At 41.1% G+C, this 22,332-nt stretch overlaps 1 protein-coding gene across 1 annotated transcript in view; it reads right to left on the bottom strand.

The window, feature by feature from the left end:
• Positions 1 to 9,729: 9,729 nt before the first annotated feature.
• Tmem31 (transmembrane protein 31) overlaps positions 9,730 to 22,332 on the bottom strand; it is a 23,049-nt gene continuing 10,446 nt past the window's right edge. Inside the window, exons 2-6 of the mRNA XM_058571603.1 lie at positions 13,197 to 13,279; positions 11,168 to 11,289; positions 10,341 to 10,596; positions 10,105 to 10,195; positions 9,730 to 9,875 (exon numbers count right to left, since the gene is read on the bottom strand). Of these exons, the coding sequence (XP_058427586.1) occupies positions 9,806 to 9,875; positions 10,105 to 10,195; positions 10,341 to 10,596; positions 11,168 to 11,266 (516 nt within the window). The 5' untranslated portion in view covers positions 11,267 to 11,289; positions 13,197 to 13,279 and the 3' untranslated portion in view covers positions 9,730 to 9,805. The remainder of the gene's footprint in view (positions 9,876 to 10,104; positions 10,196 to 10,340; positions 10,597 to 11,167; positions 11,290 to 13,196; positions 13,280 to 22,332) is intronic.

Raw genomic sequence — 22,332 nt, 5'->3', positions numbered from 1 at the left:
GAACTCTGATTCCCATGAACAGAGATAATCATTATAGAGAAGTAGGAGAGGATAGTTTCAAACATAGAAAAGTGGCTATAAAGGAGAAGTCACCCAAGGGTTCCTCTTTGGCAGAGGTACCAGTCTGTGAGGGCTGTCCTAAGTACAGAGGAGCCAAAGGATGGCAAGGCTGGTCTGTCACCTGTTTCCATTCCTTCCCCATCTCCTGGGTGAGTTGAGACTACAAAATCAGAAGACATCCACAAGGTCCTCAGAGAAGTCATCCCATAAGGCTATTTCTAGTACATAATAACAGTGACACATAGAATGTTTCCTGTGGTCAGCTCTTTAAGAATTTTTAAACCACAATCACATTTGGGCCTTTCTCATGCTTTTGAACTTGGTAGGAGGGTAGGAGAGGAGTCTGGAATCTTCCTGACTTACCCACTTAGGACAGGCCCATGAGACAAATGAACAAATATCCTTTTAGGAAAAGTTTCCCTTTCCAGGGTCCCATAATCCATTCACAACAACTTTGAACACTGAGCAGAGCTGGGCACAATTGTGCACAATTAACAATCCCAGCAGCTCAGGAGGCTGAGACAGGAGGATCATGAGTTCAATGCCAGCCTCAGCAATTTAGGGAGGCCCTAAGTAACTTAGTGAGAGCATGTCTCACAATAAAAAATAAAAAAGGAACTGGGGATGTGGTTTGGTGGTTAAGTATCTCTGTGTTCAATCCCTGGTATGGAAGGAAGGAAAAAATTATGGAAGAAAGGAAGGGAGGGAGGAGGGAGGAAGGAAAGAAGGAAGGGAAGGAGGGAAGAAGGAAGGAAGGAAGGAAGGAAGACAGACAGACAGAAAAATAGAGCAGCTGCTGTTCTCATTAAACAGAAGGGGAAGTGACTCACCCAAAGTCACACAGCTACTCTGGGTCAAAGCCCTACACTGGATTCTGTGAGCCTTAGTGTTTTTGTTCCCTTCTTGACTGACATACAAGAATTGGTACTATAAATGGCATGAACTTTAATGAACTGCTCTCTGTGAGAGATTTGCATGTTCAGATAGTAACCCTAAATTTGACCCAATTCAAGGCTCTGGCTAGGAGTCTGTGGTATGCACATTGTCCCATGCATGACTGGCAAGATATAAATAGCTCTCTCTTCCCTGAGGTGAAGTGGCAGAAGCCCTGGCTCTGAGGCTGGCTTAGCTCAAGACATGTGGTCAGTACACATGCTTGCTCCTCTGGGCTTGAGATATAGCAGGATGTTCCCAGCTGGGGCCCTTGATACCATCCCAACCCTCCTGGACTTCATTCTAGGTCTGCCAGAATAATTCTTCTTTGGGCCTTTCTCATGCTTTTGAACTTGGTAGGAGGGTAGGAGAGGAGTCTGAAATCTTCCTGACTTACCCACTTAGGACAGGCCCATGAGACAAATGAACAAATATCCTTTTAGGAAAAGTTTCCCTTTCCAAGATGAGCTGCAGTTCCTAAACCCCAGGACATGTTTTTCATCTGTTCTTGCCTGCTTGTTTTAACACTACCTCTAACCCTATCCAACACCCACTCTGCAGCTCTCTGCCATCTCTGTCCCTTGCAGTTGGCTATACCATGAATGACCTCGTGTTTGAGTGGCTAGAAGATGCTCCCGCTGTCCAAGTGGCTGAGGGGCTGACTTTGCCCCAGTTTATCCTGCGGGATGAGAAGGATCTAGGTTATTGTACCAAACACTACAACACAGGTAAGAACCAGGCTTTTTACTTGCTAGGAGGAACATGAGGGCCTCCAGATGGAAAGCAAGGGGACAAGGCAGCTAGCCTCTACAGAAGTTCCAGTCTAGGTGAGAAATGATGCTATGTGCTTCATAAACTTTATCTCATTGTGGTCATGATTATTAACACATTTTTCAGAAAGAGAACACTGAAGTTCTATGAGGTTACATTAATTGTCCAAGTCACACACTTTTAAGTGGCAGATTCAGAATTCAAATCCAAATCTAAATCCAAAGCCCATATTCTCGTCCCTGTCACATGAAGTAGAGCTGTGACAGTGAGTAGCAGGAATTTTCCACTTTTCCTGGGGCCAACTTTGTGTGAAAGCTGGGAAATCCACATTTTGAAGTAGTCAATGGCTGTGCTGAACAGGGAACAGGCCTGAGATCAGCAGCCAGCTTAGCATCCATACCTCTCAGGTGTGAAATATAGGTCCAGAAATGGAGAGAGGCTGCTTTTCTAGCCTGAGTGTCTACTCTTTGCAGCTTCCCTAAGAGTTGCTGATTCCTCATTTCCCCTGACAATTTGTGAGGAGCTCAGATTCTAAGATAGAGGTAGCAGACTAAAGGGAGGGAGATCCTGGGTTCCTCCTATGGTGTTCTGATATATTTTGGGTGCTCCTTATCAACATGTGTGTGCACATATGTGAGATGCATGGGTGTGGGGAATGGGTAGAGAAATAGTTCATTGAATTCAGAAAAGGCCAGTGGAAGTAGACATTGATATAACATTTTGGGGCTAAAAAATTGGCAATTTTTATGTAGGTCAGTGGTTTTCAAACTTTGGTATGTAATATATTTCCCTGGGGAGTCTGCTAAAATGTTGATTCCTGGACTCTACCTCTCAGGCATTCTAATTACACATGCCAGGAATGATGTCCGGAAATTTGCATTTTAACAAGCATCCTGAGGATTCTAATGCAGGTAATCCAGGAAAAAAAATGGTACTTTGAGAAACTTTTTAATCTACAAGTTAAATTTTTTTGTACTTGTTTATCAGGAATTCCACTCCTTGGAATGTATTATAAGGAAATGTTCCAACATATCACATTGACTTTAGACCCCAAGATGGCTCCTGGGTCACTGTTTATACTGCCCAAACCTTGGAATTGTTCTCACTATCCACCAGTAGGGCAAGGTTAAGTGTGCCTGCTTGGTGCAATAGTATGCAGACATGAAAAAGGATGCTTGTGCTGGGTGTGGTGGTGCACAGTGACTCAGGAGGCTGAAGTAGGAGAACTGCAAGTTCAAAGCCAGCCTCACAACTTAGTGAGGCCCTGTCTCAAAATTTAAAAAATAAATAAACAAAAAGGGCTGGGGATGTGGCTCAGGGGTAAAGCACCCCTGGGGTCAATCCCTCAATCCCCAGTACAAGAAAGAAAGAAAGAAAGATGCTTGCAAGGTTCTTGTATTTACATGGAAATGTACAAATTTTAAAAAGTAAGATTCAAAGTTGAATACACAGAACATTTGTATTGTGATAAACGAAACAAAAAACATGCATTTAAAATCCTAGAAGGAAATATGAGCTGAATGTAAAGTAGTGTGATACAACAGATATGAGCAAGAACTTTGGAGTCAGATAGTCCTGAGTTTGGATTCTGGCTATATTATTCACTAGTTGAGTGTCCTTGAGAAACATAACAATCCCTTCATGCCTCAGTGTCCCTATCTGTAATATGGGAAATAATAATAGTACCTGCCTCAAAGATTTACTATAGTTTTAAATGAGATAATGTCAGGGTACTTAATAAGGGCTTCATAAATGTGAGCTTATGAATATTGTTATTTTCCCCTTCTTATTTTTTTCTAGTGCATTGGCCCCAGGCATCTGTACCAGTGCTCTGCCTCTCCTGCCAGCCGCCTTCTAAACAAGTATCAATTTCATAATGAAAAACAACTGCTATTACAGGAAAAGGAAGGAATGAACAAAGGGAAAGAAAATATAGGTACTTAGTAAAAACATGTCATGGCAAGAAGCTCAGAGTGGCATGAGGTAGGGTAGGATCAGGGAACAGTAGGTAGTCATAGTGTTACACAGGTTCTCAAAACCTTCATCAGTCATTGATGAAATCACTGGGCTTGAAAAATCTGGTAGGCCTGGTAAGAGTAAGCCTGGATCAGGATAAAATAACAATACACAGTTGGCCCTCCATGTCCACAGGTTCTACATCCAATGATTCAACCAACTGCAGATAAAAAATATTCAAGAAGAAACTGCATTTATGCCAAACATGTACAGACTTATTTACTTTTAATATTTTTTAGTTGTAGATGGACATAATACCTTTATTTTATTTATTTATTATTTTATGTGGTGCTGAGGATTGAACCCATTGCCTCACACGTGCTAGGAAAGCACTCTACCACTAAGCTACAACCCCAGCCCTAGACTTATTTTCTTTGTCATTATTCTCTAAGTAATATAGTGCAACAACTATTTACATATTGCTTATACTGTGTTAGGTATTATAAGTAATCTAGAGTTTATTTAAGGTATATAGGGGGATGTACACAGGTTATACACAAATTCTGTGACATTTTATATAAGGGACTTGAGCATCCACAGGTTTTGGTTTTGCAGAGGGGTCTTGGAACAAATCCCCCATGGAAATCAAAAGATGACTATGTATACCCTCTCGTTTTTGTTTGGGTTGTCTTAGGCTTCTTCTTCTGGAGAATCTATAAGCAACTGTTTTCTTAGCCTCAGGGTCATGGGAAGCAGGGTAAAGTGAAGATGGCTGAGCACTGGTACATGTACCTAGGGCTAATGTAACTTTTGTTGGTAGAATATAATGCTGCTGCCTAATGCTCTATGGGAAACTACGGCCCACTGTCCAGAGCCAGTCTCTGATGGGCATTGTTTATAGATGTCTGTTATATGGCTTTTCTCACTTGCTTAAGACACAGGCAGTCTTTATCCCAGTTCTGTTGCTAGACAGCTTCTGGGATACTAGCAGTTGCAAGCAAGGCTGCTTATATCTGAGTAGAGTCTGAACTAATTGTCTTGTTAATAATCATACAGCAATAATAATAGCTACTTATGAGTTGAACACCTCAAATACATCATTTTATTCAATTTTTCCAATAGCCCAGTGATGGCACTGATATTGTGACTACTCTGTTTTATAGGCAGAGTCTGAAGTTCAAAAAGCTTGGGTGTTATGCCCGGGGTCACACAACTAGTAAGTGAAAGGTTCAGGATTCAAACCCAGTCAGTCTGACTCTGGAGCCTTCTTGCTTTTATCCTCTTGCTGTGCTGTCACTCAAAAGACCTCCTGCTGGAAGCCAAAGTGCTAGGAGCAAGAGGGCATGTCCATTATGGCTGCTCTGTGAACTTTCTTAGTAGATGTCAGGCACTAACTGTGACCATTTTCAAAGGCTCATTTATTGGCCAGCTGAGGTGCCCCAAATTGTTCAACATAGACAGGGATATCCTAGTTCTGCCATTTAGGATCAGCAGAAGGCTGAGGACCCAGGGCCTGATACTTCACCTCTTTCCTTGCAGGGAAGTTCACCTGCATCGAGGTAAAGTTTCACCTGGAACGGCAAATGGGATATTATCTGATTCAGATGTATATCCCCAGTCTACTCATCGTCATCCTGTCCTGGGTCTCCTTCTGGATCAACATGGATGCTGCCCCTGCCCGTGTAGGCCTTGGTATCACTACTGTGCTCACCATGACAACCCAGAGCTCTGGTTCCCGGGCCTCTTTGCCTAAGGTGAAGAGACATGCAAGGGAACCTGCTTGTCATCAAGTTTCCCATTTCTTATTCATCACATGCTCCCTCCTGATCACTACTGACCTGGGATTTAAGGTTGAGAGGAGCCACTGAGTGGGAACAGGCATCCAACACACTCTCTTCCCCCACAACATATACCAATAATATAGATAACAATGTGGAGGCTGAGGTTAGGGATTCTGTCTGGTTAGGGAGTGAGTACTTTCTTCAGGACATACTAGCATGTCCAAGATCAAAAGACCCTCATCAAGTAAAAAGTCATACTCCCTCATGGTACAGATGAGGAAACAGCTCAGATGGGTAAAATGACCTTCTCAAGGTCATGTCCCACCAGAAACAACCAAAGCAGTATCAGGATTCTGAACCAACTTCTGTCTTCTTACTATGGGAGAACCAAGATACTATTACAAAGAGCTCTAGATATAGTGTCTATTCTTTGAAGATGAAAAAAATTTGAGGTAGCAAATAGAAATTAAAGGCCGTAGACTCTGATCATCTGGAGCCTAGTTATGTTTTGATTACGCAGAAAGATTTGTGCTGATGGGACTAGGAACAGCTCTCCCTGTCTCATGTCTTCCTGTAGGCAATTTAGAGGTCACCTCAAAGTCCTTACAGTCAGCAAGGCTCTGAGCACATCGGGGAGTTAGAAACTCATTTATTCAATAAATATTTATTGAACATTTACTATATACCAGGCACTGTACTTGATCATGGAAAAACAATGGAAAGGAAAAACAACACAGTTTCTCCTGGATCTTTCAGTGAACATATTCCCTCTTGCTCTGATTCATTAGGAACCAGAACCTTTGATCTCCCTTCTCTCAGTGCTTGTTCATAATAAGACTTTTTACTTAGGGCAGGGGGTAATCTGGGACATTCATGGCAAATTTATGAATTTGCTATATGGGGGGAATAGTGGTTAAGTGTATGAAATTAGAGTCAAGCCAATTTGGGTTTAAATCCCAGACTCATCATTTACTAATAGTGTGACCTTAAGTAAATTCCTTAACCTCTCTGTCTTACTCGAAACATGGGAATAAGAATGCTATTGCAGCTGGATGTGGTGGCTTACACCTGTAATTTCAGCAGCTTGGGAGGTTGAGGCTAGCGGACTGTGAGTTCAAAGCCAGCCTCAGCACTTTAGCAAGGCTCTAAGCAACTTACCAAGAACCTGTCTCTAAATAAAATATAAAACAGGCTAGGAATGTGGCTCAGTGGTTAAGCACCCTTGGCTTCAATCCCTAATACTAAAAAATAAAAAGAATACAAATATATATATCAATATATAAGGCAGTGTTTGACAATAATAACCACTCAATAAATGTTAATTATTATTATATGTACCATGTGTCAGATTTGAAAAGAAACGTGATGGATATGATAAAGCAGCAGCTAATATTGACCCCAATTATTTTTGATCTGCTGAGAAACCATTGAGGTAGTCCAAAGTTCTAGAGAGAGAAATAATTAAGATCAGGATCAAGTATCCAAGGAAAAGTTATTGGGGTCACTTCCTGCAAATATGTTTCCTAGATGGACAGGGATATTTATGAGGCTCTGAGAGGCAGGATGGATTTAGGCAAGGACCATAGGGCCCAGGCTGGGCTGTGGTAGCTATGTTTTGATAGTGGCCTATATGGAGACCAGAGGCAGTAAAGTAATTCAGCCCTAAGAACTCTGCCCTAGTTTATTGCTTCTGCCATATCAAGGAGATTCTTCTCTAATTCTAGGAGCTATTATAATTTATGCCTTCCTTTTGCCAAGAGAACTTCCTTTTCTGGTCCCCTCCTGTGAGTGAGCACAATCCATCTGCCCCCAGGAATCACTTAGTTTCCTCATTTGGAAAAAGTAGACTTTATTGGGAGGTTGTTTGTTTACAACATTTTGTGCCTTCTTTTACCTCACTGGACAGTAAGCAAAATACCCAGGCATGCACCCCAAATGAAACAGCCTCATTAGTCAGCCCCACAGAGCAAGAAACTCAGTAACCTAGGAAGCATCTGCTCACTCTTTTGAGTTTGTGCAGCATTAAGTTCAGTGGAAGCCCTGAGAAAAGGGATGGGGCCAAGCCAGGGGACTCTGAATTCCACTCCACAACATAACTTAAGTGTCTAGGATGAAATTCGCAGAGACTTGCTTTGTAGGGGAAAGGCTTGACTTGGCTTGACTCAGCTGGGGTGTCCATTCTCCATGATCCCATGAAACCACTCCTTTGCTCTTATGGGGGACCTCCAAAGACACTCACCACTATCTCTTTCCAAGGCCCTTGATTTCCACAAATGCAGATGCCTCAGAAAAGAGGCTAAATGAAAGATTTTTCCAGGTTAGACCTAAAGTTGTAGAATAAAGGAAGGACCCAATTCTCTCTAGATCTTGTTATCTAACTAGCCTTTAGCTTTCAGGGCAAGCAGTGGAAAGGAGAGCATAGAGAGCAAGTAGAAGCCAGTAGAGAAAAACTCATTGCCAAACCATCTATCCATTCATTCATTTTAAAAAATTAACTATGTGCCAAGAACTCACCTGGGCACTGGGACTAGAACAGTGACGAGCATATAAATAATCCCTGTCATGGAAGAGCTCACAGTCTAGCGGAGGGAATAGTCAGCTATGTGATGGATGCTAAGAAGGTATAGGTAACCTGGGCACATATACCAGGACAACCAACACAGACTGGAAAGATCAGGGAAGGCTTCCTAGAAGATGTGGTATCTAAAGTGGAAGCTGGAGGATATATAAAAGTTATCTAAGTAAAAGACAGACAGAAAAGCAGAGATTTGCTTCTTAGAAAACTACTAAAATAGTTCACCATAGTGGATCATAGATTGCAAGGGGCATGATGAGGCTGGAGAGGTAAGCAGAGGCTCCATGTCATGATTAAGTGGAGTGTGGACTGTAGCATAAGGGTAATAAAGAACCACAAAGGGGTATAAGTGTGGGGGGTAATATGATCAGATTTACATTTCATAAACAAAACTCACTATCATTTCGAAAACATATTGGAGATAGCAAATGTCAAAGCTGGGAGACCATTTAGAAACTGTTGTAGTCCTTCAGACGAGCTATAATAGTAGGGGATGAACTCCTGAGATTTAAAAAAAATATACTGATACATTCATCATTAACAAGACATTATTCCTGGTGCTTAATGTGTCCTTTCCTTTGATGGTTCAAAGCCCTTCATTATGCTCCTTTGTCATTGACTCATCATTGATTTCACAACACACATTTGCCATCCCTGGGGGCACAGTGGGACTGGGAGATGGAGAATGAAATAAGTGGCAAAGTGGAGACACCAAGGGATGTCTAATCGTAGTTGCCTAGCAACCCATTACCACCCTTTGTGGTATCACCCTAAAACAAGTAGAATAGGATTTCTCAGCCTCATAGCATTACTGCCATTTGAGGGAGATAATTCTCTGGTGTGTGTGTGTGTGTGTGTGTGTGTGTGTGTGTATACCGAGGGAAGGCTGTGCATTGTAGGATATTTACTGCCACCCTAAAATTTTACAACCAAAAATGTCACCAAACATTGCCAAATGATCCTCAGAAACTGAACAAAGTTTTTTGTTTGTTTGTTTGTTTTTTTTTTCAGTTAAGAAATGCTAAGGTCAGGGGTTGGAGGTATAACTCAGTGGTAGAATGCTTGCCTAGCATGCCCTGGGTTTGATCCCCAGCACTAAAACAAAACAAAAACTAAGGTAAAGAATTATTCCATGAGACCTTCTCCTAACCTAGGATCCATAGCACCCTTGCTGCCCAACAAAACAGAAGCTGATAAAAGAAGTCATGTGTCCTGAATTCTACCCCTGCTGAGGAGCCTTATGCCATGAGCTCAAAACTAGGTAGAATTATATCTGGTTACGGAGATGAAAGGATTTCAGAAATCTGAGCTCTACTCTCCTCCTGGCCCCACCCAGCTCTAGCCTTGTTCCAGGAGAGGTCCATGTTCAACCTCCACAAGGGTAGTAGGAGAGAAAAGTACTTAAAGACTGCCAAGGAAGGTAGTGAGAGGAGAGTACTAGAGTGAATAATTGTATGCCAACAATGCATCCTCATGATACTGGCCTATTTTCCTCTCCAGGGTGAGCCCCATTCCTAAGTAGGCACTCTTAAAAAAGAGCAGGAAAAAACAGAACTCCCAATACACACCTTCACATTGGGTAATCTTTGCTAAACCCTTCTCTCTGAGCTTTAAGTGTCCTCATGTCTCTCACATGGGCATGGTGAACCCTGCCCAGTTACCACCAGGGTTATAAGAACTTGAGGAGATAACACAGGCAAACAAATGCAGTACTCGTGATTACTGTTGTTTATTGAAATAAAAGAATCAGAAGACGAATGAAAAGAATAATAAAAAGCAGAAGGAAGTCGGGCAAGGTGGTGCATGCCTACAATCCCACTGGCTCAGGAGGCTGATGTAGGAGGATTGAGAGTTCAAAGCCAGCCTCAGCAAAACCAAGGCACTAAGCAACTCAATGAGACCCTGTCTCTAAATAAAATACAAAACAGCACTGGGGATGTGGCTCAGTAGTTGAGTACCCCTGAGTTCAATCCCTGGTATCAAAAAAAAAAAAAAAAGCAGAAGCAGAAGTAGAAATGCAAGAAGAATATAAAGGAAGAAAGGAAAATAAGTACAGGGAGGAAATGCAGATGGAAATAGAAGGTGGAGAGTGCAGAGAAGTGAAAGATGATAAGTAGGGGCTGGGTTGTGGCTCAGTGGCAAAGTGCTTGCCTAGCATATGTGAGGCACTGGGTTTGATTCTCAGCACCACATATAAATAAATGAATAAAATAAAGGTTCATCAACATCTACTTTTTATCTTTAAAAAAAGATGATAAGTAACTCAATCTCTTTGACATGAGCTTTCAGACAATGGGACATATCATGGAAAGCTTCTTCAAAAAACAAAAGAAATTCAGGATAAAACGGAAGAACATCAGGCAGTTGATACAGGCTAGAAATCCACTGGATAGACCATGGAAGGATGTCAAGATGGCTGACTGCCCTGTTGGTGGATGTTATAGGTATCCTATGTGAAGGCAATTGACATCTGGATGGCCGTGTGTCTGCTCTTTGTGTTTGCTGCCCTGCTGGAGTATGCTGCTGTCAATTTTGTCTCCCGTCAGCATAAGGAATTCATGCGACTTCGAAGAAGGCAGAGGCGCCAACGCATGGTGAGTACAACTAAGGAGGTGCCCGCTTTCTTTTTCCTTTGGACTCCTTCTTCCCTACTACTACTCCCACAAACCAAGACCCAACCTAAGCTGCAAGAACTGAACAAGCAGTTAGGAACCCTGGATTTTAGTCCCAGGCTGGGCACAGTTAAGCTAAGTACAATACCTCTTTGATTTTGTCTCCTATGTATTCAATGGGACATTAACCCCTATAAGGCAGTATAGTAGAATGATTTAAGACCATGGGCATAGTGCCTAGCATACAGTATGCACTGAAAATGTGTCAGTTAGTATTAGAACCTTACCAAGTTCATTCATATGACATTGCTTTGAGAAATAACAATGGTTGCTCCTGGCTCTCTCTGCACCAAGAAGGACCCCAGGTTTTCCACACTAATCAGTGGTAAAGAATTCAAGAGTCAGACATTGGTGCCTTTCTAGGGAGCATTATAAGAGGATTCTTATAATTAAGTTAGAATTGAAAGAACACTACTTGCCTCTTCTGATTGTTGGATTTCTTCTTGATCTTCACTGGACATATCAGAGTTGTTGAGCTTGGACTGTTGTTCTCCCTCATTCTTGTTTATTAACCCCATTTCTTCTACAGTAGAATGATCACCTAGGGAAATATAAGAGGAAGCTTGTTGTCATGACAACACAGGCAGTTTACCCTCAATTGCCCAGACAATAGGTGCTAAGTGAGTTGTCATGACAACAGAGGTACCTGGGCTATCCTCACAGAAGCAAGCTTCCAATTATGAGCAAAGCTAAAAGTCTTTGCTAAGCTACATGCTAGTTGCTTAATCTCCAGGGACACAGAGTTCTGGTCTGTCTTCAACTGTGACCCTATGTTTTCTGCCTAATTTCAATACTTTAAAACTAAAGGGGCAAGTGCAGAATGACCTCTAGGGGATAGGAAACAATTACAGTTTCCTAGGGTGTATAGCACCCTGGATTCGACTCCCAGCATCACACATACACATACAGAATCCTGGCTCTAGCCAGTCTGAACCACAAACTGTATCTGTGGTTTAATGCCCCTTGCTAAGGTCCTTCTCTGCAGAGGGTGGGGTTCCTGGATCATATAGGGGTTTGTCCAAATTTATGTACTCTTGCCTCACTTAATCCCTTTAACTGGGTTCTGGGCAGCATGCCCTCTAGTGGATTGATCTATAACTGCATGTCCTTGGCTAGGACTTTTTTGAAGAAAGACTTTCCTGTCCCATACTGAGGGTTAGGGCAGAAATATAGAATTGACAGGGAAAGGAAAGAGGATTCTCCTTCTTCTAAGCTAACTGTCTCCACCCCTTCTTTTGTTGGGTCAAACCTACTTGCAGGTACCAAAATCTTATTCTTACAGGGGGTCTGACCTTGACAACTTCTGAATGTTTTCCTTGGAAAAAAAAAAGTAGGTCACCAACCAGTCCAGAGTCCTTTTCCCAGTTACACTGAGTGTGGTGATGTCTCAGCACCAAAATATTGCTAAAGTTACCATAGACCTACTCCATGTTGACACTAGTCCCACCTCTTTCCCTGCATTCACCCAACCCCCAACTGGCCACAAGCTGTCCCCTCCTGCTCATATATAGGTTGACCCTGAGTTCATAATGGAGTCTGTCATAACCAGTGCTCAATTATTACAAAGTTATAACAGCATCTTGGGACCTGCTTAGGACCCTGAAGCCTTCCTGCAAGTGGTCTGGAGTTTACTATTAAGGTGAATAAATCTGTGCCATAAATCATGTTCCTTTTCAAGTCTCCTAAAGCTACTGTCATTCCAGTAGAACTGTAACAGGAATACTGGAGGCAACAGGCAGGCTAAACAAGTTGATGGAGAGTTCACCCATTACTAGAACCTCTCTGGGTCCTACCATTTCAGCAGAAGGAAATCCTTAGCCAAAAAAAAAAAAAAAAAAAAAAAAAAAAAAAGATAGGAGGGGCTGTGGTATAGCTTAGTTGAGGCCCTGGGTTCAATCCCCTGCACCACCAAAAAAGAAAGGAAGGAAGGAAGGGAGGGAGGGAGAGAGGGAGAAGAAAATAGGAGCCAGTCATCCCAGGGTCTTCAGGCTTAATCCTTTTCTTCTCTAATCTCTCCTCAACCACCCATTTCCACTACGTGGTGATCTCCTTCCATGTCACTTACTAAAATATTTGAGGTTTTTTCCCCATGTGTTTCTGCTTTATCTTCCCAGTTACTCTACAAGATTTATAGGGAAGGATGAAGCTCTCTTTTTTGTCATCTCTGCAGGCCCTAGCACCAGGCTTTAAAAATAGCAACCATATAACCCAGCCCACCAACTTTTGCAGGCTGTTTGGTAAGGGTACTCTGTCAAATTGGACAGAGAGAAAACCTTGCCATTATCAACAGAATAACTTGAAAATGGAAAGAATTTTCAAAGTACTGCCAAGTTCTCTCAGGAACTTAGTCCCAGAACCCTGCTTATCTCTGCCATCCTCCATCCAGCACCCTCCCCCTCCTCCAGTCTCTTTTTCCTGCCTCTCTCACGTCAATACTGATTACTTCACCTCCCACACTGTGTCTTCACTCCCCAGCTTGATTTGGAATATCTTCTCTCTCTAGCTTCTCAGTCCTCCTCCCTTACAGATATCTGGGAAAAAATGGAGTTCTATGTCAACAGCAATAGAAGTCACAAAGTGGTATTTATGGCTCCATTTTCCCTCCCCCCCCACACACAAACACACACACACACACACACACACACACATTCACACACCTCAGAATTTGGCCTAAATGGATAAGACACAAATCCAGAACTCCCTATTTCAGGTCACTCATCTTTATTCCTCCAGCTACAAGAAATACCTGTTAAAATCAAAAAGAGCCTAGACTCATTTATTAGCCATATTTTTTCTACTGTATGAAATGTCTTTTTATGGCCTGGGAAATATTTCCAAATAATTCCTTTTAGATTTACTGTGATTGGAGAAAGAAAAAATAATTGGATATAGAAACAGAAACAGCAGTTGTAATCTAACCTCCCCTGTGAAAATGAATTAGAGAATTCATGTGAGATGAGCCAAGTCCTGTGGTGAAAGAGACAATGGGAATTATCTTGAACACAGAGCTAAGACTTCCCTATTACAACCTCTTGGGGTTAAGGTACACCACAACAGCAAATTGTCTCTGGCCTACCCACATACAACTCTTTCCACAAAGACCCTGACAAATCAAGGATAGGGCAGCAAAGCTCTAGAGTTGGCAGACAGATTCTTTCCTATGCCAAAATGCTAATCCCTTTCTGGAAGTCAAAGAGCATCAGGCCATTGTGCAGGGTGGGCAAGGAGTAACTATTTTTCCTGCAAAGTATTTTATAACCCAGGGAGTTTCACTTCTGAGTAAACTTTGGGTTTAAGATCTTGAAAGGATGCTGGCTGCATAAGAACAAAAAGCTCTTCTCTTCCTATATTCTGAAGCATGTGGCTCACCAGTCCATTCGTTCACTCCACCAAAGTCTACTGAGTTCCTGTTATGTTTCAGGCACAGAAGTAGACACTGGAAATACAGCAGTGAACAAGACCAACACAATGCCTACTTGACAGGCTTGCCCTCGTGACAGGTCAGCTTCTGGTGATATAATAATCAAGGGTTACTAGGACTTACCACACCAATTGGCATTTCAATGTGCTACCATAGCTGCAGAGGTCCCATTATGAAGATCCTATGATGTCCCTCTAACCGCACAAAATGTTTAAAATATATTTGATTCACATTTTAAAAATATCTATGTCATACCCATATAATACACCTGTATCTTGTTCTTATAATTATACTAACTACCTTAGGTAGCTGTATGGTGATTAACTCTTTCTGGTTTTCCTTGGTCTTCCCTAGTTTTAGCACTAAAGACTCAAGTCTCAGGAATCCTCTCAGTTTGGGGCAAATTGAGATAGCAATTGGCATTTCAGGTGATTTCTTTTAGATAGCTTAAGATTTTGCCCCCGAACCTTCAATATTTTCTAAAATTATAAACATCTTTCAAGGATATATTTCTTAACACTTCCCTTTAGAGGAAGATAAAATCAGGCTTATTTGGGTCTTATATAAAATAAAAGTAAATAGGTTCTAAATGGGTGCCTGACAGCCTCTTATATTACTAACACTCCATTGATCACTCAGGGGCTTTTGTCTTTGCTCTTTCCTATATCTATCTTTCTGTGCTTACTTCCTGGCTCCCATCTGACTACTGGATCAATGGACGTTTTGTAGTTTGCCATATTACTTAGTGCTTAATGAGTTTATCATTATGCACATATTATATATGAATGGAAAGTGCATTGGGTAATAACTGTCACTCTGGATATATTGACCCTTGTGTCAAATCTGTTGCTCTGCTTAGAAGTACACATATCTGTAACAGAGTCATTAGCTTTACTCTGCTTTGGATAACCCATTAAGTTATTTAAAACTTTTGGAATTCTCAGCTTTGAATCAAGATAATTGAACTTTCAAAAGATACTACATTCAAGAAATACTATTTCTGAAGCTTTTGAAATTCATTAAAGTCAATTTCACCGAGTCTAAATATCTCAGCTCCACTATTTGATGTTTCATTTATTTTTTGGAACCAGGAATTAAACCCAGGGGCACTCAATCACTGAGTCACATCCCCACGCCTTTTTAAAAATCTTTTTATTTTTTTGTGGTGCCAGGGATTGAACCCAGAGCCGTGTGCATGTGAGGTAAGCACTCTACCAATTGAGCTATATCAAATTGGCAAATTTTATATATATATATATATATATATATATATATATATATATATATATATATATAGTTATATAGTTATATAGTTATATTGGTTATATGAGCCAATAATTTATGGTGCTAATCATGGCTGTACTTATAAAGATGGCTCAACTACTCTAGGCCATATTTTCTCTATATTCTCCCATTTCTCATGAGACTGAGGTCTGGCCTTGTTTCTGGAGCCAGGATGACTTTCTGCCCTTGCTGGGGCCCCCTCTTTTCCACTACTCCAGTGGAGAATATTCAGACCATTGCTACTAGTTTCTGATGTTTGTCATCTTAATATAGCTTTTTTAAATTTTTAAATTTTAAGACAGGGTCTTACTAAGTTGCTTAGGGCCTCAGTAAGTTGCTGAGGAGGCTTTGAATGGAAATGTGCATTGGGTAATAAATGTCCTACCTCAGCCTCCCAAGCCACTGGGATTACAGGCATGTGCCACCATGCCCAGCTGGTTTTGTTCTTTTGTTTACTACCAAAGATGACTTAATGTTGAGATGTCCCTTACAGTTGGCATTTCACTGGAATTTAAATGACTTTAAATTATGTTATACATTTTTAAAAGGCAGCTCAGGGCCTAACTGTTAATACAGAAATTATATCATATGTAGCACATATAGCTGCTTAGCCTTCATCTACCTCATGAAGAGTTTTGTGGCAATCAAAAAGCATGTGCCTGGTGAATCTGGAGACTATCATGCTAAGTGAAATAAGCCAATCCCCAAATACCAAAAGGTCAAATGTTTTCACTGATTTGTGGGAGATAAACCACAATAAAGAGGGGTAATAGGGAACAAAAGAAATTCAGTAGATTAGACAAAGGGGGAAAAAAGAAGAGGGGGATGATAGGAAAAGGAAAGACAGTGGAATTAATCTGATATAATTTTCCTATGTATATATATGTGAAAATACCTAAGTAAATCCCACCATCATGTGGATCCACAAGAATGGGGTCCTAATTAGAATAAGATATAACCTATGCTTGTATAATTTTTATCAAAATGGATTCTACCATCTGCATGATTAAAAAGAATCAATTAAAAAAAAAGCTTGGCTTGTGTATACAGCCACCTTCTCTGCATTAAGCTATATGTGAGATAGTTATGTGAGGCCTGGTCTTTATCCCTCTACTTTACAGGTTTGACCTCAACTTTTGCCTTTTCTTCCTTGTAATCCAGGAGGAAGACATCATAAGAGAAAGCCGCTTCTATTTCCGTGGCTATGGCCTGGGCCACTGCCTGCAGGGAAGGGATGGAGGCCCAATGGAAGATTCTAGTATTTATAGCCCCCAAACTCCAGCCTCTCTTCTAAAAGAAGGAGAAACCATGCGGAAACTCTATGTGGACCGGGCCAAGAGAATTGACACCATCTCCCGGGCTGTCTTCCCTTTTACTTTCCTCATTTTCAATATTTTCTACTGGGTTGTCTATAAAGTGCTACAGTCAGAAGATATCCACCAGGCACTGTGAATAAGGTGGAGGTTATAGAGTCCAGCTTATGGCTTTCTGCTTCTTCCTGGATGGGCTTTCCCTCCCCATTAGACTCCATTGGGGAAGACAGTTCCTTCCCAATCTCCCATTCAGAATTTCCAACTACCAGTCCCAAAGCTATGTGAGCCAATACTGCATGGTGCCAATTGTGGCTGTACTTATAAAGACGGCTCATCTACCCTAGTCCATATTTTCTCTATATTCTCCCATTTCTCATGAGACTAAGGTGCCAAGATGACTTTCTGTCCTTGCTGGGCTCCCTCCTTTCCTCTACTCCAGTAGAGAATATTCAGACCATTGCTACTAGTTTCTGATGTTTGTCATCTTAATTTATACCAGTCCTCACCCTACCACCTCTCCCCCCCAGATCCTAGCTCATACTTGACCCTCTATCCCTCCTATCACAACCTCAAATAGGAAGTCTTTCCCATACTCAAGTGCTGCCTGTGTGACCCAGTCAGGTTTCCTTACAGTGAGAGGAAGACAAAGATATAGGTTTTCTTCCTCTTAAAAAGAATGGAAGAGTCATAGGCTGAACAGGGCTAGGAAGGCATGTGAACATTGGGAATATGACCCAACAAAGGACTGTTCAAGTTTTCTGAGAAATTCAACACTATCAGAATTGGGGAAGAAACCCTTGGGGCCTCAGAAAGATCACCCCTCCATATCCACCTGAATTTCCTCATCTCAGAAATATCTATTCTATTCCATAGTTAGCATGGTGGCAGGGTTCATTATGCTAGATAGTGTAAAGAGAGAAAAAAAAATATTCTCAAAGAAAAAAATTCTTTATGAAATGTATGATGCTAGGAAACTCAATAAAAGTGAGATCAAAAGTAGTAGAACCCAGGAAGAGTATAAATATAGGAACCATCCTCGGAGAGTTTGTTGTTAACTAGGTTTTCATTTGTTTCTTCTTTTTTCTCCCAAGTCTTTATTTTCCAGGACCCTCATTTAAAACTTGTTCCTTCATTTCCTTTTAATGAGCAAGTAATGGTGCCATGCAACCCTGTTCAGGTCAAAGTGGGCTTCAAAATTCCTGGGAAGGAACTAGGCATATAAAGGACCGCTATCCTGGACAAACATTGACTCAACCAATCTCAGAGTAGTAGCTGTCGAAGTTAGAGAGCCATAATAAGTGTTGTTTGTTCACCCTTCTCGTTTCCCTTTCTCCTTCTATAGTAAGGAACAGTGAGAGATACAGCAGTCAGTTAAAGCTACTAGAAATGTCAGAATAGAGAGGCTGGTGTGGTATGTTTCAGGCCTAACATACCACTGCAATGTGGGAAGCATGGGCCTGGTACACTAAATTCTTTGAATTATCCTAACTATGGAGGAACAGAAACAAGATATGAGAGATTAAAGTGTGGGGATAACAGCTGGACCAAGTGATCAAATAATCTCTCAGACATCTTGACCTTTTCTCTGGAGCTAGAATAATTAACTATGTAAGTCCAATCTTCTCTCCCCATGTCTCACTCTCTCCCAACTTACTCATTCCACATGGTATCCAATTGAAAGTCAATAAATCCAACGATCAAAGTAAATACTATAGTCAAACAAAAAACTCTTGCTTTCTTTCTTCCTTGAGGTTGTTTGCTCTTTCCTGTTCATACAAACGCTCTTTTCGTGAAGAGAATATTCTGGTCTCTTCATCGTGAAGAGAATATTCTGGGGTGACCAAGGTAGCTTTTCTAGAAGTTATTTTTGTTTGTGATATTATCACTCTGGTGACAAGAAGACTCAAGATTTAAAAACTGGTTTAAAGGAAGAGATAGAATGGAGAATAGCAGAGAGCCCCTGTTTTCCCATTTCTGCTCAGGTAGTGCCAATGAATGAGAGGCCACAAGCAATACCCCTTTGAAAGGAGCAGAGAGTATCTCTTTGATACTCTCCATGGTGGGGCTGGGGTGTCAGGCTGCCGCAGCCCGAAGGCGGGGGTAGAGGGGGGTGGACTATGGAGATGAGCTTATTGCACAGAGCTCTGCTTGTTGTAGATCTTGTCCAGATGGGCCAACTGCACAAATCTGCCCTGTTGGAAGTCTCAAGAACAATGCCCTGGAGACAGCTACAGCACTGAGCAATAGAGCCTGCCCAACTGGGATCCAGATCAGGGCATCAGCTGGTGCTGGGAGCCAAAGAAGTCAAAGTACCAACCAACATAATAGCCCAAAGGAGCTCACAGAGCTACTCAGAGGCAGCATCAGGTGGAAGGTATTACCCCTTCCACTGGAATCCCTAAAAGGAGAAGGGTGATGCATTGTGTCAAAATCAGGTACACCCTTCCCACATATGTACAGGGGCTGGGGAAATGTTAGGTCTCACGGAGAGCATCATATGCCTAGCAATCCATTCAATCATGAAATTCTTAAACTTAGACCCTTCTAACCAGAGTGCATTGGCAAGAGGTGATATGAAAGACTCACTTGGAGGTCACTTCCATTTATGTAGTCATTTATGTAGTAATCACCCCTCCAGAGACCCACACTACTTTCTGCCTGAATCACATCTGAAGTGATTTTGAAATTTAAAATAGCATTTTTTAAAAGGGGAAAAACTTCCTACATAAATAAAGTATTTTGGGTGTTTTCATTAATTCATTGTTAATATTTAATGTCAGTTAAATATTTTATACATATATTTTTTCCAGAGAAAAGGCTTTATTTATTCAGTTGTTGTTAAGACTATCATCTCCCCTTGAGCATGCTCTGCTCTTTGTAAAACCAGCAGTCTGTCCTCCCTTTTCCACTTAATCCACTAGCAGAGCTTCTTGCTCTCCCAGAATTCACAGGCAAAGCCAAAATAACTTTCTATATGGAAGAAGGATAGTGGATAAAATTTATTTCTTTAACTTTCTCCCATAAACATTTTCCCCTACCTATCACCAAAGAATACGTGCTCTTCTATTTAAAATGTTAAGCTGGCTTAAAGTTATTTTCTCTTTTCACTAAGTTACACAAATATCCCAATGTTGTGCAGAACATATCACATCCTGGGAATCTTTATATGTATCCTCATTTGCTTCTCTCCACTCTCATTCTAGTATTATCAATACTGTAGTTCTTATCTCATCATTTCTGGCTACTAAAATCTTAAATTTGACTTCACTATATTAGTATTAATGACTTTAGGCTGCTCTGTTCATTCAGACAAATCAAACAAGCATGGGACCCACCCAGGGATTGGGAAGTCAGGGAGTATTACCATTGGTTCAGTGGAAGAAATGTAGAATATGCTCTTTGAGGAGAGAGACTGCATCTTATACAACTTGTTAGCCCACTCTGCTCCTGGTATCTAGCAATACTCCATATGTGTACAAAATAAAAGCAAGACTTCCCACTTTCCTTATCATATACCATACTTCGGTTAATTCCCTCTCCATGAATGTATTAATCACAGAAAACCAGACCTGAAAGAGATCTTATAAAATCACATAGAGTTCACACACACATGCATGTGCACACAGGCTAGTCTTTGGTTAAGTTAAAGTTAAGAAGACAGCAAAAACCTTATAAATTGCATTACTGAATTAAGAATGATAATGAATTAAGAATCATAATGTTGCCAGGCACAGTCGCACATATCTGAAATCCCAGTGGCTTGGGAGGCTGAGGCAGGAGGATTGCAAGTCTAAAGCCAGATTCAGCAACTTAGTGAGGCCCTAAGCAACTCAGCAAGACCCTGTCTCTAAATAAAATATTAAAAAGGGTTGGAGATGTGGCTCAGTGGTTAAGTGTCCCTGGGTTCAATCTCCTATACCTAAAAAAGAAAAGAACCATAATGTTCTTTTTAAATTATTTTTTAGTTGTAGTTAGACACAATACCCTTATTTCACTTATTTATTTTTATGTGGTGCTGAAGATCAAATCCAGGGTCTCACACGTGCGAGGCAAGCACTCCACCACTGAGCCACAACCCAAGCCCCATAATGTTCTTATTAAACATCAATAATACTCCATATAGCCAGCCATGGGGTGGACACCTGTAATCCCAGGTACTCAGGAGGCTGAGACACGAGGATCACAAGTCCCAAGGTCAGCCTCAGCACCTTAGCAAGATCCTGTCTCAAAAGTAAAAATAAAATAAAATAAAAAGGTCTGGGGATGTAGCTCAGAGATAAATCACCCTGGGTTCAATCCTCAGTGCTACAAAAATGATAATAGTAATAATACTCCATATATGAAGACTAATATCAAGCTATATTTCAAAAACCAATCACCAAAGGACCCTGGTGGTGGCAAGCAAGTACAGTAGTGGGGATTTGGGCATCTGCATCTGTATCCCTTCACCTTACTCCACACATTGTTCTTGCTGGGGAGACAATCATTTCCGAAGTTGCTCTTCCTAGCCTCACACTATGCTACATCATAATTCACAACAATGATAATGTCTACAGATATGGGCTGGTGAAATCATAACAACCCTGTTAGCAAATCTTAGGATTAGGAGGAAGAAGGACATCTGAGCCAATGCACCCTCACAGAGCAGTTTCCCTGAAGAAGAATGACAAAGAATGTCTGCCATCACAGGGCCACCTGAAGAAGTCTCATGAGAACCCAACTATTGCCACCCATCATAAGTAGCTTTTTGCAGCCTTTGTTTTCACCATGAGTCTTTCTACAAGTATCCTGGCACATTATACCACGTGGTGCATTACAAAGGAAGTGTACCGTTTTTTACGATCAATTTCCTGGAGTAAGGGCAAATTCTTACCATCTCTAAAATTTAGGGTGCATTTTTGCCTTACTGAGCTGAATTGAAAAAATATACACATATTCTCTATTTTAACAGTTTCCATTCATGACTGTGGTAATTAGGATAATGTGCTGGCTTTGGTACCAGAAAGACACTGGGTTTGAATTACAATTCCAGCAATAGTGTTCTTCCTGCTGGTATATAACATGTTTACAAATTATGTTACCATGGAAAATTGCTTAATTTCTATAAGCCTCAGCTTTCTGAGAGAGAACAAAGAAGAAGAAAGAAAGGCGGTGGGGGTTGGGTGTGAGGTGGTAGTGGAAAAGTCATCTCTCCTCACCAAATGCCTACTGCTTGGTTGTTCTCAACTATTTCCTGAATCCCACAAGTACTTCAAACTCCACATGTCTAGAGTCAATTTATGATCTCCTTCAAACTTTCTCCCCACCACATCTTAAAAACTTTTCAATTTGAGGAGGAAGAAATCATGAGAACACTGACTTTCAAAAAAAAAAATTAGATGTTCACAGTCCCCATAGAAAGGGGATACCTTAAATGTTGACAATGATTAGGATAATATTACTGGGGTAGAAAGGTCATGCTGAACTACCATTCTAGAAACTTGTGGTTCCTTCACAAGAGTTTCTTTGTGAATTTATGAATCTCATGGATTTACGCTTCTTTTGGCTCTTCCTTAGTAGAAATATG

Source organism: Marmota monax, unplaced genomic scaffold, assembly GCF_021218885.2.
Source record: "Marmota monax isolate L192 unplaced genomic scaffold, Marmota_monax_Labrador192_F-V1.1 WCK01_AAM20220418_F8-fsc00050, whole genome shotgun sequence".
Classification (NCBI taxonomy): Eukaryota; Metazoa; Chordata; class Mammalia; order Rodentia; family Sciuridae; genus Marmota; species Marmota monax.
The sequence above is the reverse complement of the archived record's forward strand: the minus strand, read 5'-3'. Positions and strand labels throughout refer to the sequence as shown.